This window comes from Atractosteus spatula, chromosome 11 (genome assembly GCF_055471065.1).
Source record: "Atractosteus spatula isolate fAtrSpa1 chromosome 11, fAtrSpa1.hap1, whole genome shotgun sequence".
NCBI lineage: Eukaryota > Metazoa > Chordata > Actinopteri > Semionotiformes > Lepisosteidae > Atractosteus > Atractosteus spatula.
In genome coordinates this window covers 30160081-30175579 of record NC_142716.1, presented here as the reverse complement: position 1 = coordinate 30175579, position 15499 = coordinate 30160081, and the positions used below count along the sequence as shown (strand labels likewise).

At 41.0% G+C, this 15499-nt stretch overlaps 1 protein-coding gene across 1 annotated transcript; it reads left to right on the top strand.

The window, feature by feature from the left end:
- Positions 1-2996: 2996 nt before the first annotated feature.
- LOC148823819 (calreticulin-like) lies at positions 2997-13105 on the top strand. The gene is made up of 9 exons (XM_088926741.1): positions 2997-3261; positions 4243-4344; positions 6937-7140; positions 8479-8573; positions 8919-9128; positions 9770-9883; positions 10348-10491; positions 10796-10888; positions 11080-13105. Exons 1-9 carry the CDS (start codon positions 3177-3179, stop codon positions 11269-11271), a joined length of 1239 nt encoding a protein of 412 aa, XP_088782867.1. The 5' UTR covers positions 2997-3176; the 3' UTR covers positions 11272-13105.
- The last annotated feature ends 2394 nt before the right edge of the window (positions 13106-15499 follow it).

The window sequence follows — 15499 nt, the reverse complement described above, 5'->3', positions numbered from 1 at the left end:
GAAAAGTAAGAAACCAGGATGACTGGTGTCCTTAGCGATACTTCCAGCCTTCCTGAGACAGCGAGCTGTAAAAATGTCCACAATTGAGGGGAGTTGTACCCCAGGGATGTGTTTGGCTGACCTGATCACCCCCTGTAACGCCTTCCGGTCAGACAATGGCCAAAACTTTTTGCTCTTACAGTAAAGGTTTAGCATTCCTTTTACACAATAAAATATTTAAACTGTGGGCAACCTATAAACACTTTAATTCCAGACTAATAATTAATTCCAGAACCCAGTATTTTAATGGTACCTTTAATGTTTCCGAATCCTATACCTTTTCCAGATTCTATACCTTATGCCCATAGAAAACTCTGAATCAAGCAGGTTTTTTTAGTACTGTAGTTGGAGGATGGGTTGAAATTTCAATTTAATGTCTGACTCCTTATGTTAAATTATTATGTTCTGATGCTCTGAGCATCACTACACAGTGGATATTAGAGTGATAAAATAACACAGAAACCAAGAGAACTAGAGCAGGAAACTCATTAAATGACATTGGTTGGGGTTTTTGGAATGCTTCATGGCCATTCTGTCTTTTCAACTAACTTCATTGATCCTAATACAGCACTGACTCATCCCAAAATGAATATTTTTCCAAAAGCTTTGAAAAAAGGGCTTTTTTTTATCAAGGTGGCAATTTATAACACACAACTGAGTCACATCAGTGAAACTCATATAATCTAGTGGCTCATCAGAGAGTTATTGTTAGGTGCTGTAACATTCAGTAGGCAAAAGGACGCTCACCCGGATGGCACATTCTAGTCTATTCCTAGCAATGCTGGTACTCATTTCCAGATAGATGGGCATCAGAAATGGGGCAAGATACCTTGGAGATGCCACAGCACTGTCTTCAATAACAACACTAACCTAAAACTCTCCTCCTGTTCAGGAGGCCACAGGCCTAACCTCTGCATTGCCCCAAGTTAATTCAAACAGGGCTGAACATCCATACACCCATTTTCTAACCATTTCATCCAATTCAGGGTCACAGGGGAGCCAGAGCCTATCCCAGCAGGCAATGTGTGCAAGGAGAGATGCCAGTGCATCGTAATGCAAACACTCACAGGCTGGGCCAATTTTCCCAGAAGCCAATTAACTTACCTGTATGCCTTTGGACTGTGGGAGGAAACCCACTGAAACATGGGGAGAATGTACAAACTCCACGCAGAGAGCACCCCAGGAATTGAACCCAGGGCCCCGGTGCTGCGAGGCAGCAATGCTAACCGTTGTGCCCCCTATGCCATGCATCAGTGCTGAACATTAGGGAAAAAAATCTGAAAAGGATTAACGTGCCCATGTAAATGTGTGACTGAACAGCAAAACCGACAAGCTTATATTGAAGTAATCTGCATTAAAAAAATATAAAACCTAATTTGTGATATGATCCTCATTTTTGGTCACAGTTGTAAAAGAGGTTTTCGCTGATCTGGACTAAGTCCAAAAAACAACCAGTGTGAAAGTCTTTCCACGTCTCAAAGAAATGTCACACAGAGGCATTTTAAAGGACCTTAACCTCTTTGGTCTTAAAAGAAGGCAGTGAAAGGATATGGTTGACGTTCATTATTTTAATGCCTCTAAAGTGAACACAACCCAAGAAACTAGTTTTAACATAGCTGTGAATCCAGGACAAGGATAATCTGAGAGTAAAGAAAAAGGTAAAGGTTTATTCCATGCTGGAATGGAAAGAAAAGAGACAACAGGTGTGTTTCTTTGCAGCCTACGCATGCTGACACAACTACCTACTTGAATTGGAGAGTAGCTGCTTTCAGATGAAAATGGGAGGCAACTGTTTTCAATATCCCTTGACTGCTTTGTGGCTGTCTGCAATTTGTAATTTACAGGGCTGGATGGTACTGTTGATTAAACCTGAACCAAGAAATGCATCTAATAAAATTTTGCAGACACCATTTTGTACCTGTAAAAAAACAAATGTAATTTTAATATGCCTGTCTCATCTGTTTAAACAAGTATACAGTTGTCAGATTTCTCAGGACAACACTGTTCGCAAGTCTTGGATAAAGGAGAATCAAATACTCTTCTTAGTCATCAGTAATTGAAATGAGAATAGAACAACACTTTTGAATACAGCATTTGGTTATACGTATAGTCCCTCTGTTTTCTCTGGGATATTGCATGTTAGCTTTCCAATTGCCTATTAGCAATAACCAGTCGTTACCTGTACCGTAGTTGTGAACCCAAACGTTTAGAATCCGGCCAAAAGAAAAAATCACAGAAAGCCCAATCCCTCCCATCCATAGTACATTCAGGCAAGACCTACAGTGTGGGGGTGAGGAGAAACAAACAGGCACTTGCGATTCATTGTAGTGGGGTTTAGTTTTTTAGGACGAATAATGCAGAAAAAACAAATACAAACCTTCATCCCTACAAATTAAGTCACCACGGAAAATAAGAATAGCTCAGATTGCACGGTACACTCTGTTAACTTCAGTTTGTTCTCAAATTATACCGGGGTGTCCGACTGCAGCAATACTTTGTTTTGTAACACTTTCTCTTTCGTTTTTCACGCAATACTCAACCAGAAACTCGAACGCACTTAAAATTTCAGTACCGTTTTTCCCCATCTTGTGGAAAACGTGATATTACATAATTTGAAAGCCAAACCAAAGAAGGAGTTAAACACTGGGAGAAATAAGAAGTAATGTCATTAACGAAAATTGCGTAGCTGTCTATTCCATATTGAATTCTAACAGTGCATATTCTTGAAATGTATTAATATTGCATTCATTTTAAATTTCGAAGTCTTTATTTTACGAAATACAATATAAGCACTTAGACCAGAATTGGTCAAGAAGGCTTTTTGCGGGGGGGAGTGACAGTGAAACGCGTGGTTGACTCTCATTGGCCGAGAGTGTACAGCCCTTGGATTCGTCTAGATGTCTGATTGGCTGCAACCGTTGCACCAGCCTCTCAGAGCCTTCAGCCAATGCGAAGCAGACATCTGTTGTGAGCAGAGAGGAGATTCCTTGCTTCTGTGCAGAGCTGCCGGGCAGGAATCTGAAGGCAGGCGTGACGGTGAAGTGCCCGAGCACATACATTTTAAGGGTTATTTATATAAATAAAAACTGTATATACTTAATAGAAAATTGAATTAAAACGCTAGCTATTTAATCATCATGAAGGTGTTAGTATTGGCTGCTTTTTTGGCCCTGGCTTGTGCTGAACCCATTGTATATTTTCGGGAGCAGTTTGAGGATGGGGGTAAGTTAAAATGATTAAGAAAGAAGTATGCCTTTCTTTTTTATTTTGGATTGTTTATTATGTGCATGCATGATAACTTGAAGTTTTTCGTGTGTCAGTTTAAATGCCTCTGTGTTGATTGATCAGTGGGGGAGGGGTGGTTAATTTTAAGGTATGACATTTAAATGCCTAAAATGTCGGGATAACTAAAAGCAATATTAATATTTATTATTGTAATGTAATATTTATTATTGTTATTTGAATTGTGATGCGGGGATTTAATAAAAATGCATGCATGCCATGTGTTTGGCATCGGTTAGGATTTGTCATTAGAACTGCAGCTTTTTATATACTTTTCATAATTGGGTTCTGTGATATTAACTGGCAATACCGAGGAGCAGTATTTATTCTAAGGCCTGAAGATAATGAAAGTTAAGTTAAAAGGTGGGAATAACTATATAAGAGATTTCAAGTGATACTTAGGAATCACGTAAGTGGTAATTAACGTGTTAAAAGTAACGCTGAATCTTTAAATTCCATTGAATTATCCCGTTTTAATGTGCTAGCATGAGCTAAAAGTGTTCTCTTTATGAGACCTTGAAAGTCTGCTCTAAAAATGTAGTTCTCATTAAGCCGGCGTTACCGATTTGCAATCTAGGTTATTGGATTTTTTTATCACTAGTACTTTTTAAAATTAACTTCAAAATGTACGTTACTTTCCCCGTTGGAGTTCCCCCAGTCAAACAGTATCCTTGCACAAACGAAGTTGTTCCAGCACGGCCCGCAAGGTGATGAGGTCTTTCAATGAACTGGGGAATAATGGTGGTGTTACTTGAGATGTACCGTCTGTGCCTTTAGGTTTCTTATCGCAACTATCTTTTAATCTATGATACAAGTCGGGTCATTTGTGAACCACCAATGAAGACAGGCTCCGGCAGTTCTTCATAGAGAACCCACATTACTGCACTGACGCTTGTTAAAACGTTGAATTTCCCTCGACAGATGCCTGGAAGAGCCGATGGGTGGAATCCAAGCACAAGTCAGACTACGGGAAGTTTGTTCTCACGGCTGGAAAGTTCTACGGAGATGCGGAGAAAGACAAAGGTGAGGAGTGCTCGGGTTTAGCTACTGGGAAGCTCCCAGAAGACCTTACTGGGGCTGCTGGTATTGCTTACGCTGAAATGGGCAGAAAACACAGAGCTTTCTAGATTTGGTAGTGGTGTCTTCCACCTGAGCAACTAGTGTTCTGTGCAGGTAGTGCGAGAGCCAAAATGTATGATCTCTCGCAAGTTTGCAATGAGTAATATGGGACTGAGCTGGGGAAAAGTACCAGTCCTATAATGTTCTTCTGCATGTTAGCTCTTCCAGCAAAAATACGCTGGGCTTCCTAAAAAATGTCACAGGGATTAAGTTTATTGTGCCCATAAAGATAGCAGGGGCACAATGAAATAAGACACTATCTCTGCTCCCTCTCCAATTCTTATTGATCCTTGAATTGGAGTCCTAAGTGTATTACGGAAGATATCTCATTGCATTAAAGGTGTTACACATCGTTCAATCTGTCATCTAGATTTTAATGTTAAGTGTGCTTGAAAGTGAAGTATTTGCTGCTGTCTAAACAAATAAGCTTGGGTATCTCTTAAAATAAAACTACTGTATTGTAAACAACCAACTGCTTAGTACTTAGGGTATGTGCCTTATGAATGTGGGTATCCAAGGCATCGGGGTGCTGTATTCAAGAAGGTGCTGAATGAAATCAATCAGAAACCTTCTTCAAAATCTGGGTTTATTGGAGCCTGATTTTGCTCAGTTTCACAAAAGGCAATTTGTAATTAATCTTAAGTGACAAAGGTTTTTTATTCAAGAGGAGCTTCATACTGTAAAGAGAATTGTCACAAATAGTTTATAGGTGTTTGGGGGGGAAAAACTCATTCAGTGGCAAAAACCGGATTTAAAATGCTGTCGCTGCAGATTAATGCCAGCATTTCTTCTTTTACATGCTTTTTCGAAGTTTGGTTTATTTACAAAGTTAATTTGACAGCAAGCGCAACCTATCATTCTAGCTACTTTACTACTGCATTTTGATGTACATTAAAGCGACTTAAAAAGCAAAGGGATAAAAAAAACTTGCATAAATATGCCATAATTATTTTTCTCCCATGGAATCTAAAGCAGTGTATTTCTGGAAACTAGACCAAAGTTTTTGTTTCCAAGAGCAGGGTTCTGTATATATTTTTTTCTCCTCATTCCTGTGAGTTATAGATCTTCGGAATTGATTAATCGTTTTTTAAACTGGAAAGAACGCTCCCACGAGCTGTGACAGTCTGTTGAGGAAGTGCTGCCTTAGCAACTTGAGCAGTCTGTGGTGCTGTTGATGGGAAACATGTCCGAGCAATCATTGTGTGCCGGAGTGACACAAGTGGGAATTTATAGTGAGAAGCCTTGCTATGCTGCAATAGCTGAGCTGCTTTTAGGAGAAGGCAGGCTTATTTCTGCTGACTCGCATATAACATTTCCAATTATCTCCTTTGTATTAAAAGGTAAATGGGACAAAAATACGCAATCTTGAAACTGCTGATTCATGTTCGTCTATTAAGGCTTAATTAAAAGAGATCAACTAATTGGGAGCTAACTAATGATGTTTTTCGTAATGTTTTTGAAAAGCAGTCGGCTTCCATATAGTACGTTCTGACAAGAAGCTGGTGGTTGGCAGCGCATTGTAATAATGCACCAAGGTGGTAGGATCATATTGCAGTATTGCCTAACGTTACAAGCCTCTTACATACAGGCCTGAAGTAGGAAGTATTTTGCCATACCTGACAGGGGGTTATATTACACATTCGGCTAAATCACATAGCTTACACCTGTGATCTTATTACATGATCACAAAGACCAGGATGTGAAAATACAGGAGTAGAGCTTTCACATTCCACCAGCTCTGATCTTCTGTGAATTAATTCAAGTCAATGAGATCATCACCCTTAACTTGTCATTGTAGTTTACCTCATTCCTTTTTCTACGTGGTTGAGCTGGGTCGCAGTCTTGATTGATCTAGTACAGTTCAGTTAAATCTTTGTCTCCAGTGTTAAAGGTATCTAGCCATTTCAAATCTGAAAAATTTAAAAATAGCTTGAGTAAATTATTTCACTGAGAGTATGCTGACTGGCTCAGTTTTGGGCAACTCTTGACTTAAAGCCAACTACCGGAACAGTCCCCTAATCTAAAACAGCTCCTTCTATGAATCAGGATTTGGGAGGCGCACACAGCCTGACATGCTTTTTGTTTTCATTGTATTCACACACCTTTGCCATTTGAGAACTACTGCTGCAATCTGGTGCATGCTGAAGTGTTGGCCTTTGATTGCTTGTCGTGTGAGCACGTCAGTTGCCAGCACTGGCTTTCGCACTGAATTAAAAAGGACGTTTGAAGGAAAGCGAAAGTTTGCTGACGTTTGAATTGCTCTTGTATACCTGTCAAACTACGACCCCCTCCCGCATCCTCAGGGCTGTGGAATTTCTTCATGTTTTCACATCTCTGAAATCGTAAATGAAAACTTTTATTAAAAAAAAAACAAGACGTACCCAAAGCATCTTTAAGGTGTTCATTGGGATTGGAATTGTTTCTTGGGTTTGGAGGAGTCTCGATGCCAGGGAAGTCATTCCTGGGGTTTGAGCTCTTCCTCTCTGTTCCTCCCAGGCCTACAGACAAGCCAGGATGCCAGGTTCTACTCCCTGTCTTCCCGGTTTGAGCCCTTCAGCAACGAAGGCCAGACCCTGGTCGTCCAGTTCACCGTGAAGCACGAGCAGAACATCGACTGTGGCGGCGGCTACATCAAACTCTTCCCAGCCGACCTCAACCAGGAAGACATGCACGGGGACTCCGCCTACAACCTCATGTTTGGTAGGTCTCCCAGTCTGTGTGCCATTAGCATTAACACAGCGTCCTTGTGTCTCAAATAATAGGAACTGGTTGGCATGTGAAATGTCTGTTTTTCTGTTTTTTTTCCAATGGTAAAAAAGTATAACTAGATCACTTTCTATAACTTGGCTACCTTATGAATGCCCTTGAATTTGAATGTGACAGCAGTGTAGCGATACAAGTGAAATGTTGTTTGATTATTTCTTATTGAGAACTGTGACAGAAGTACTTTTGTATACTGCATCTGCAGAAAACAGTGGAAAGAGTCCTGTGGTTTCAATTGGCGAGTTAAGTCAGTGGCTCTGACCCGTTCTTTTGCTTCGGCCGTGCTCTAAATCGCAGAGAAGTTTGGGATCTATTTTTAAGTTTGCTTTCACCACTTAAAAGCTCAAATGTGGTTTGTAATTGGTACCAATTCCGGATTTTTCAGAATTCCTTCATTTCAGGTGTTTTGCATAAAATAGACCCAAATGGACTTCTGCAGAAGGAAAACGCACTAATTTATGAGAGTAAGAACTTTCCATGGACATGCATGCCACTCTAGGCCATTCTAGTCCCTGTCTGCCCACTGTAAATATTACAAGTGGGTTTAGTCAGAAATAAGGGTAGTTGGGAAGAGACAGCCTTTGTGTTCTGAAGATGTGGGAAATTGTACACTTATTATTATTATTATTATTATTATTATTATTATTATTATAATAATAATAATAGGGAGCATTGAAATTCAGGACTGCAGTGTAGAAACATGCCGATTAGCCCAGGGATTTGGAATGAAAGCTGGAATTAAAAATAGCAGGCGCAGTGGTCCTGTAGGACCAGGGTTGGGAACCGCAGGGAGGAAGTCCTACAGGGATCAGGATAATACTTTTTCAGTGATATGTTGAAAGTGTGAAACACCAGGGTAGAGTCTCTTACATCACATTTGCACTTGACATAAGTAGAAGGTATTCCAATCTGTGCCGTGTTTGACAGTAAGGTTCTGGTTGACTTTTGAAAATGGATATCACTTTTAAACTAACTTACAGTTGCACCTGTCGTGTATTGCTCGTGTTCAACTACTCACAACCCAATGGCAGTGATGCAAGTGTTTTGTATTTTGTGTTTCCGTACTGGTTTAAATGATTTGGGGGACGGGGGGGGGGGGGACAGGCAGTGAACCACAGAAAGGATTGGACTTTTTATGTTTTAAAAAGAAAAAGATTTTATAAAATCATTTTACATGTCATCGCAATAACCGTGTTCAATTGTGTCCCAGTATGGATTGATCGTGACACAGTGGTCTTTTGTTTGTTCCTGATATTGGTTTCCTGCATCTTACAGGGCCTGATATCTGTGGTCCAGGGACCAAAAAAGTCCACGTCATCTTTAATTACAAGGGAAAGAACCACCTTATCAACAAAGACATCCGTTGCAAGGTATGTTAAATAACATTTTTGCTGTGAGGTGATCTTAAGCCTTGTTTCCACTGGGGTTCAGTCAGCCCAAGGGTTGGGAAGCCGATTTTGTAATGCAGCAGTGATGCTAAATATTTATGAAAACTTGTAACAACAATGTGGAAAGTTAATGTTTCCTGCAACTGTCCCAAGAATGTTCAGTTTTGACATCAAAAGCAGTTCAATTTGATTTGTCAAGAAACATGATTTGGATCTGATGTAGTCTTGGAGAAATCCTGCCTGGTTTATTGCTCCAGTAAGCAGCTTAATTTTTTTAAGGACTGTGAAGGTTTCAAGCCGCTGTTTTAAGTGGATCTGTCTTGTCAGGATGATGAGTACACTCACCTGTACACCCTGATCGTCCGCCCTGACAACACCTATGAGGTGAAGATAGACAACAAGAAGGTGGAGTCGGGGAGTCTGGAAGAGGACTGGGACTTCCTGCCACCCAAGAAGATCAAGGACCCTGAGGCCAAAAAGCCTGAGGACTGGGATGAGCGGGAGAAGATCGATGATCCCGAGGACACAAAGCCTGAGGTGGGTGTGTGATGTGGATCCTCACAACACTTTGACTCCATGTAAATAGTACTGTAGATCTCGTATTGAAGAACTGCCCTCAGGTGGGTTTGAAATTATAGGTCCCTATAACACTTTGTCTCCTTGAGGTAGTAGATGTCTTTCTGGAAGAACTACTTCTAAATAGGATTGAGTTCAGTCTTTTTTACCTGATCGTGCTCTGAATGTCTTGGTAGTCCTTTCCACATTTCATTGCCATGTGTGTGATCTTGCCAGGCACTTTTGCACTCACAGTGGTTTTGAAATTCTGAGCACGCTGCCATCGTACCACAAATAATTGCTCAGTTTTCATAATTGCAAGTCTTGAATGTCGTGTCAGTTTGGTCTGTGGAAGGGGCTCTTGATTTGTTCATGCATTCCCCAGATGCATCAATAATGCCAATATATTTAATAGGCATTATTCTAGCTGAGGCTGTGAGTTTACAAGATTGTAGTTTACAGCTTAAGAGAGCTTACTGTTCCCACACCTGCTTATCTATTTTTCATGGTCCCCGAAAAAGTAATAGAAATCAACTTTATGTAATGGAACAAGTAATGGGTTTATTCCCTGCTGAAAAGAGAAGAAAGAAAACACAACGTTTCGGCCTTTATTATTTTCAAAGGACTGGGACAAGCCTGAGCACATTCCTGACCCTGATGCCAAGAAGCCAGAGGACTGGGATGATGAGATGGATGGCGAATGGGAGCCTCCCATGATCACAAACCCTGAGTACAAGGTACCGTTATCTCCTTGCTGGGTAGCCAGGGCCCAGCTCTGGGTTCCTCAAGTTGTATCCAGTTCAGTTGAACTCTTTGCCCTGGCTGTGCATTGACTTCATCCAAATTGCTCTTGGCCAGGAGCAGAAGCAGAAAACATGCCCTTAAATAAATAAGAACATAAGTTATAAATAAGAGGAGGCTATTTGTCCCACGTTCCTTGTTTGGACAGTTACTAAATCAATTGATTTTTTGTTAAATACTCCCACAACTCTCTGGGGAAAGTTCCTCCCGTGGTTCATTTTAAATGTACTTCCATATACAGTAGTTTCCATGTGTGCCCTCTGTAATCTTCTGCATAAAGTCTCAGTTCCTAGAACAGTGGTTCTGTCAGGAGCAAGGTGTGAGGGTGCTGTCATGTTTTGGGGGAGCCAGAGTTGGACCATCAGCACAGGTAATGACAGGGCACCCTTTAATCTTTCAGGGTGAGTGGAAACCCCGCAAGATTGATAACCCCAACTACAAAGGCAAGTGGGTGCACCCTGAAATCGACAATCCAGAGTACACTCCCGATGCTGAAATCTACAAGTATGACAGCGCTGGTGTCATTGGTCTTGACCTGTGGCAGGTAGGCAGAATTGACTATGTAAAAGCTTATTTAAAACCTTTGTGAATGTCTGCGCACTTACTGTAGGTTTAAGGCAGTTTTTTAAGGCTTAATGTTTTTTATGTTTCTGCTTTGTCCATCTTTTGTGGTGAGTTAAATATTTTATATTAGAAGAGAACCTCTATTATAAGGTATTGGAGTCAGGACTTTATGGTAGAGTGAGAGCATGTTGAATTTCCGTCATTAAAAAAACATTGGATGGAAAATGTACACAGCATTTTCTGTGCTGAACTGTGACTGATCCCACCTCCCCCTTTTCTTGCAGGTGAAATCGGGCACAATTTTCGATAACTTCCTGATCACAAACGACGAAAAGTTTGCAGAAGAGGTGGGCAATGAAACATGGGGTTTAACTAAGGTATGTTATCACAGTCCTGAACAAAGCATTTCTACACCTATTTGGGCGCAGTTTCCTGCACATAGCACTTAGGCAGCTGACTGGAAGAAGTGGCCAAGATAAAGATGTTTTCATGAGGTCAGGTTGTGCCAGTTCTGACTAGGATTACCAAAGTGTGAAGGAGCTCTAACTCACATTACCTTTGTGCACAGGACCCAGAGAAGAATATGAAGGAGAGCCAGGAGGAGGAGGAGAGGAAGAAGCGTGAGGAGGATGAGAAGAAGCTGAAGGAAGAAACAAAGGAGGAGGAAGATGAAGACGAGGAGGACGAAGAGAAGGAGGAGGAGGACGAGGACGAGGAAGAGGAGGAAGAAACGGACTCTAACCTCAAGGATGAGCTGTAAAAAAAACAACAGGCAGTGAGAAAGATACCCTGCCGAACTGGAGCCACTCTGGGGAATAACCCTGTAGGACTTTCATTTTCCAATTCAGGCAGGTCTAGGGTGTGTGTGTGTGGGAGGGCTCTGGTCTCATCACAGAGGGAGAATTCTGAACAGCCTTAGGAAATGCCTTTTTTCATAACTACATAGCCTCCCTTTCTGAACTCTTTCACAACTAACAAACACAAGACAGCCCAGCTGGGGGTTAAATCCTTGGCCAGTAGCTACAGGTATCTTGTGTACCAAACATTAACGTTAGCCTGGACCAAACCCAAGCTGTCCTGGGCCGGAGAGCCCGGGGGAGGGAAACTCCCCTTTCCTTAGGGGAAATGGTTTCCTGTGGTGATGGGTGGGGTGGGATGGGGAGGGTTGAAAGGAAATCTTTGGCATTTTTTTTTTAGAGAGACTAGTTGTTAATGTAAACTTTTTTTAAGTTATGGTGTCCTGTAAGGTAGAGTCTCTTCAGAAACCCATTGTGTGCTTTAATGTGACAGTCAAATGTAACGGATCTACTTTCTATAGATAGATCACATACTGTATCTCAGTATCTGGTTTGTTTCAGTAGAATTTCAAAATGCTGCACCTTTTTTTTTGTGTTAAGTCTCTTTGAGAAGACATTTCATCATTTGTTTTTCTTTGTAAAGCCCCCTTGTCTTCATTCGTCTTGCTGCATTTCCAGTGAATGATGTGCGCCGTCCTTTGTAAACCTGTGCTGCTATTCCTAATGGGCTCATTTTGCACCTCTGTCAATGTTGAGGCCCCTGTCCAATAAATCCATGTGGTCACAGTTTCTAAACTAGTATCCTTGGCCTCATTTGAAAGAGTTGAAAATACCAAACAAATAGATCCCCTGTAAAAAATATGGTGGTTGTTCATATGCAACACTAGAGTGTTTTACATTCTGCAGAAATATTTAGAACAGTAGTTCTTATGAAAACAGACTATTTCAGGCTTTGCTGGGTTAAATGAGCATGTTTGAATTTTGGGCCAGCTTTTTTTCCCTGTTACCAAAGCCAGGTGATAAATGTGCTAAATAATTCAAGGATGGTTATCAAACACTGGTAGTTATTTTTATTTCTGTTCAAAGGACATCTGACATGATGTTTCAGGTCTGTTGCTCTAATCGCCACCTGCTGTAGATTTGTCTCCTGTTTTAAGAGCACCATTTCATTTCTTCTGTTTCGTTTGTGAAATGGGGTTTACAATTTCTGTTGCAAAGTTAATAAGTCTGTTTACTTATAAAAAAAAGTGAAAAAACGCTATTTCCCCCACATTCCTGTGAAATACGTTTGTTCTGTATTTCCTGTCTCCCTTGTTTTTAACAAGGATATTAGGATATCCCATCTGTAGCTACTGGTGAAGGGACTGTGCTTATAAAATCCATTCAGTTCCTTCAGTTCATTGTAGGAACATAGAGAAAATCTGAATTGTTTGAGAGCGCTGGTCTGTGTTGTTCAACAGCCCCCGTGCCCTGCCTCGCCCTTAGGAACAGCCCATATTACAAAAAGACCGGTAAGCCGAACCAGAGTGGTTTAAATCATGCAGAGTGAATGTTAGTTTGTCCCGTTTTAGAATCTTTATTAGCATCTAATTGGAAATAATGTGAATTGCACTGCTGTACATTCAATCTGAAACTTACCTGACCGGTGACCGGTTTTGGTTTATGTTCCTTTTTTATATTTTTTGTATTTGTTTATGGGGTTTTGGGGGGGAGGGGGAGGGGGATGGAGTAAGAAGATTGTCCTGCCGAAGATCTGGTTATGTGAGTTCCTGTACAGTAATAAACTAATTTAAAAGAGTCTCTGTTCTTTCCCTTAAAATATCAGGGTGTTCTGGTTAAAACTTGACCTGCCCCTCAGAATGTCAAGAACTAAACCATTAGACTTGAGAAAATGAAGGATGATGGGAGTACAGTAAATACATTGTCAGGTATGTGTAACAAGACAATTCATGGATCTTTTGTTTTCTAGCAGTCTTAAATGCTGATAGCCTGGACTTAAATGTTCAGTGAATTGGAGATACTGAATGGGTCTGCTGGGAATAGAAGTTGAATACCAAAGAGTTGCTGGCATGAGCTGCCATGCGTATTGGACAATAAAGCATGAAGTGCTCAGATCCAGTTGTGAATCGATGTGGTGGAAGTTGGTATTGTGTTGAGTGATGATTCCAGCCATGCCCTGCAGTTCAGTCCTTAAAGATGGACCTAGACCAGGTGTGCAAGACTTGAGTCCTGAAGAGACAATTTTAGCTGTTACCTGAGCCCTTAATTACCTAATTAAACTCTTCAGTTGAATCTTATCCTTGACCTTGAGGACCAGAGGTGGGCATCTCCCACCTACGTGGATCCAGACGGATCTGGAGCCAGAAAGGCATTGCTATAGTGTAGAGCAGTGAATACCAGACCTTCCTGGTTTTTGCTCCCGTCAAGTTCTGAATGAGAGGCTATCTGCATTTAAATTTGCCGATTTTAATTATTTCAATTTTCTGTTTAGGCCATATTTGTACATTTGCTTTTCAGCTCTTGGGAGGTCAAATGGAATTTGTATTTGGTATCATCAGCCTCAATTTCTGAGTTTCAGAACCGAACGCAATCGGAGTTAAGAACTACTCGTTCGGAGTAGGTGCCTGAAATGTAACGAGCTAGAGCTGTGCAGAAAGAAGAAAACTCATTCGACCCTGTGTTCCTCATCAACTGATCTACTAGTCATGGCTGTTCAGTCAGAAATGCCAGCAAGCAAATGGAGGAGAGGGACAGTAAGGCGGTAAAGTGGTTAGCCGTGCTGGGGCCCTGGGTTTAATTCCAGAAACTGTGATATGATCTGTGTGGAGTTTGTATGTTCTCACTGTGTTTGGGTGGGTTTCCTCCCGGTACGCTGGTTACCTCCCACCGTCCAAAGCCATGCTGGTAGATTAACTGGCTTCTGTGAAAACTGGCCCTGCTGTGTGTGTGTGCATGTTTGTGTCTGTGTTATAACCTGTGTGTCTCATCCAGGGTGTGCCCTGGAAGTGGGTGGAAAATGGATGAATTTTCAGCACTGTTTGAATTAACTAGGGGCAATGCTGAGGTTAGGCCTGTGGCCTCTGTAACCAGGGGAGAGTTAAGGGTTTATGTCCTTAGGACCCTTGAAGTTGTATTTTTTTACACTTAGGATTGGCTGAAGAATCAGGTTGAACAAACAAGCTAATTATGTCACCAGCTGGTACTGCAATGAAAACCAGCAGTGTTCCTCAGGACCAGGCTGGGGGACCACAGGTGAAGAGAGCTTCAAGAAACCATACCTAAGGGACAGCAAATGACACCTTCAAACAGATGATGAGCCTTTTAAAACTGATTCAGGTTCCAAATGCTATTATAGTATCAGGTAGAATGATTACCAATTGAATGAATGGAACAAAATGACAGATTGAGAGACATAAGATGTAAAATGTAAACCAGAGTTTCTGCTTATGCATTTGCATAGGCACCGCAGTCCACAGTGGATATGTTTTTTGGTGTTCTCGTGTTAACGCTTTTTCATTTGGTGATCCTAATGCTTTAAAGTACTTTAGGAAAATGTAGAGAGCTGTTTATGTCTGTCCCTCGTTCAAGCCTATTTATCCCAGTCACTTAAGCGAGTGAAAGGCGAAAAGACTACAACCAAGTCTCGTGTCGAGAGGTAAGTGTAAAAAAATTGAAATGAGTGAAAAGCCTCATTTCGGCAGCCAGGGAATAAACTGCAGATGTTTTCCAAGATAAATTCAAAACAATCGAACGGGTGCAAAAAAAGAAAGTGCAAAAATAAACTACTATATATACAATGAATACTAAATCTTCCATAACACTGTATCTCATACAAACCGGTACAAAATAACAAGAATTCTAGTGTGGTTCTTCGTTCCTAAAAATAGTCAACTATTTTTGTGAAGCACAACAATACATTAGAAGTCATAGACTTTCTATGGTAATACACTTGAATGGCCTTTTTTAGACAGGTGGTTCTGAAGGAGAACGGTAGGCATAGTTTAGTTTCTGCGGGCACTGAATCCTTTCAAACGAGCACCATCACTTGCACAAGTAGATGATTTAGAGAAAACATAGTTTATTACAATAAACTTACGCTGTTCAATTTGTGCAATTCCTCAAATCCACGTACAACAGGGATGACGGTTTTGGAAGAAAACAAAAAAAGGGACCACGGCATCTTAATAAGTT

What these genes read in the sequence shown, in the direction of transcription:
- LOC148823819 (XM_088926741.1), top strand. Translation starts at nt 3,177, where the DNA reads ATGAAGGTGTTAGTATTGGCTGCTTTTTTGGCCCTGGCTTGTGCTGAA. An exon ending in CCGAGGACACAAAGCCTGAG is followed by an intron (nt 9,129 to 9,769) that starts GTGGGTGTGTGA and finishes TTATTTTCAAAG; the next exon opens with GACTGGGACAAGCCTGAGCA. An exon ending in TTGGTCTTGACCTGTGGCAG is followed by an intron (nt 10,492 to 10,795) that starts GTAGGCAGAATT and finishes CTTTTCTTGCAG; the next exon opens with GTGAAATCGGGCACAATTTT.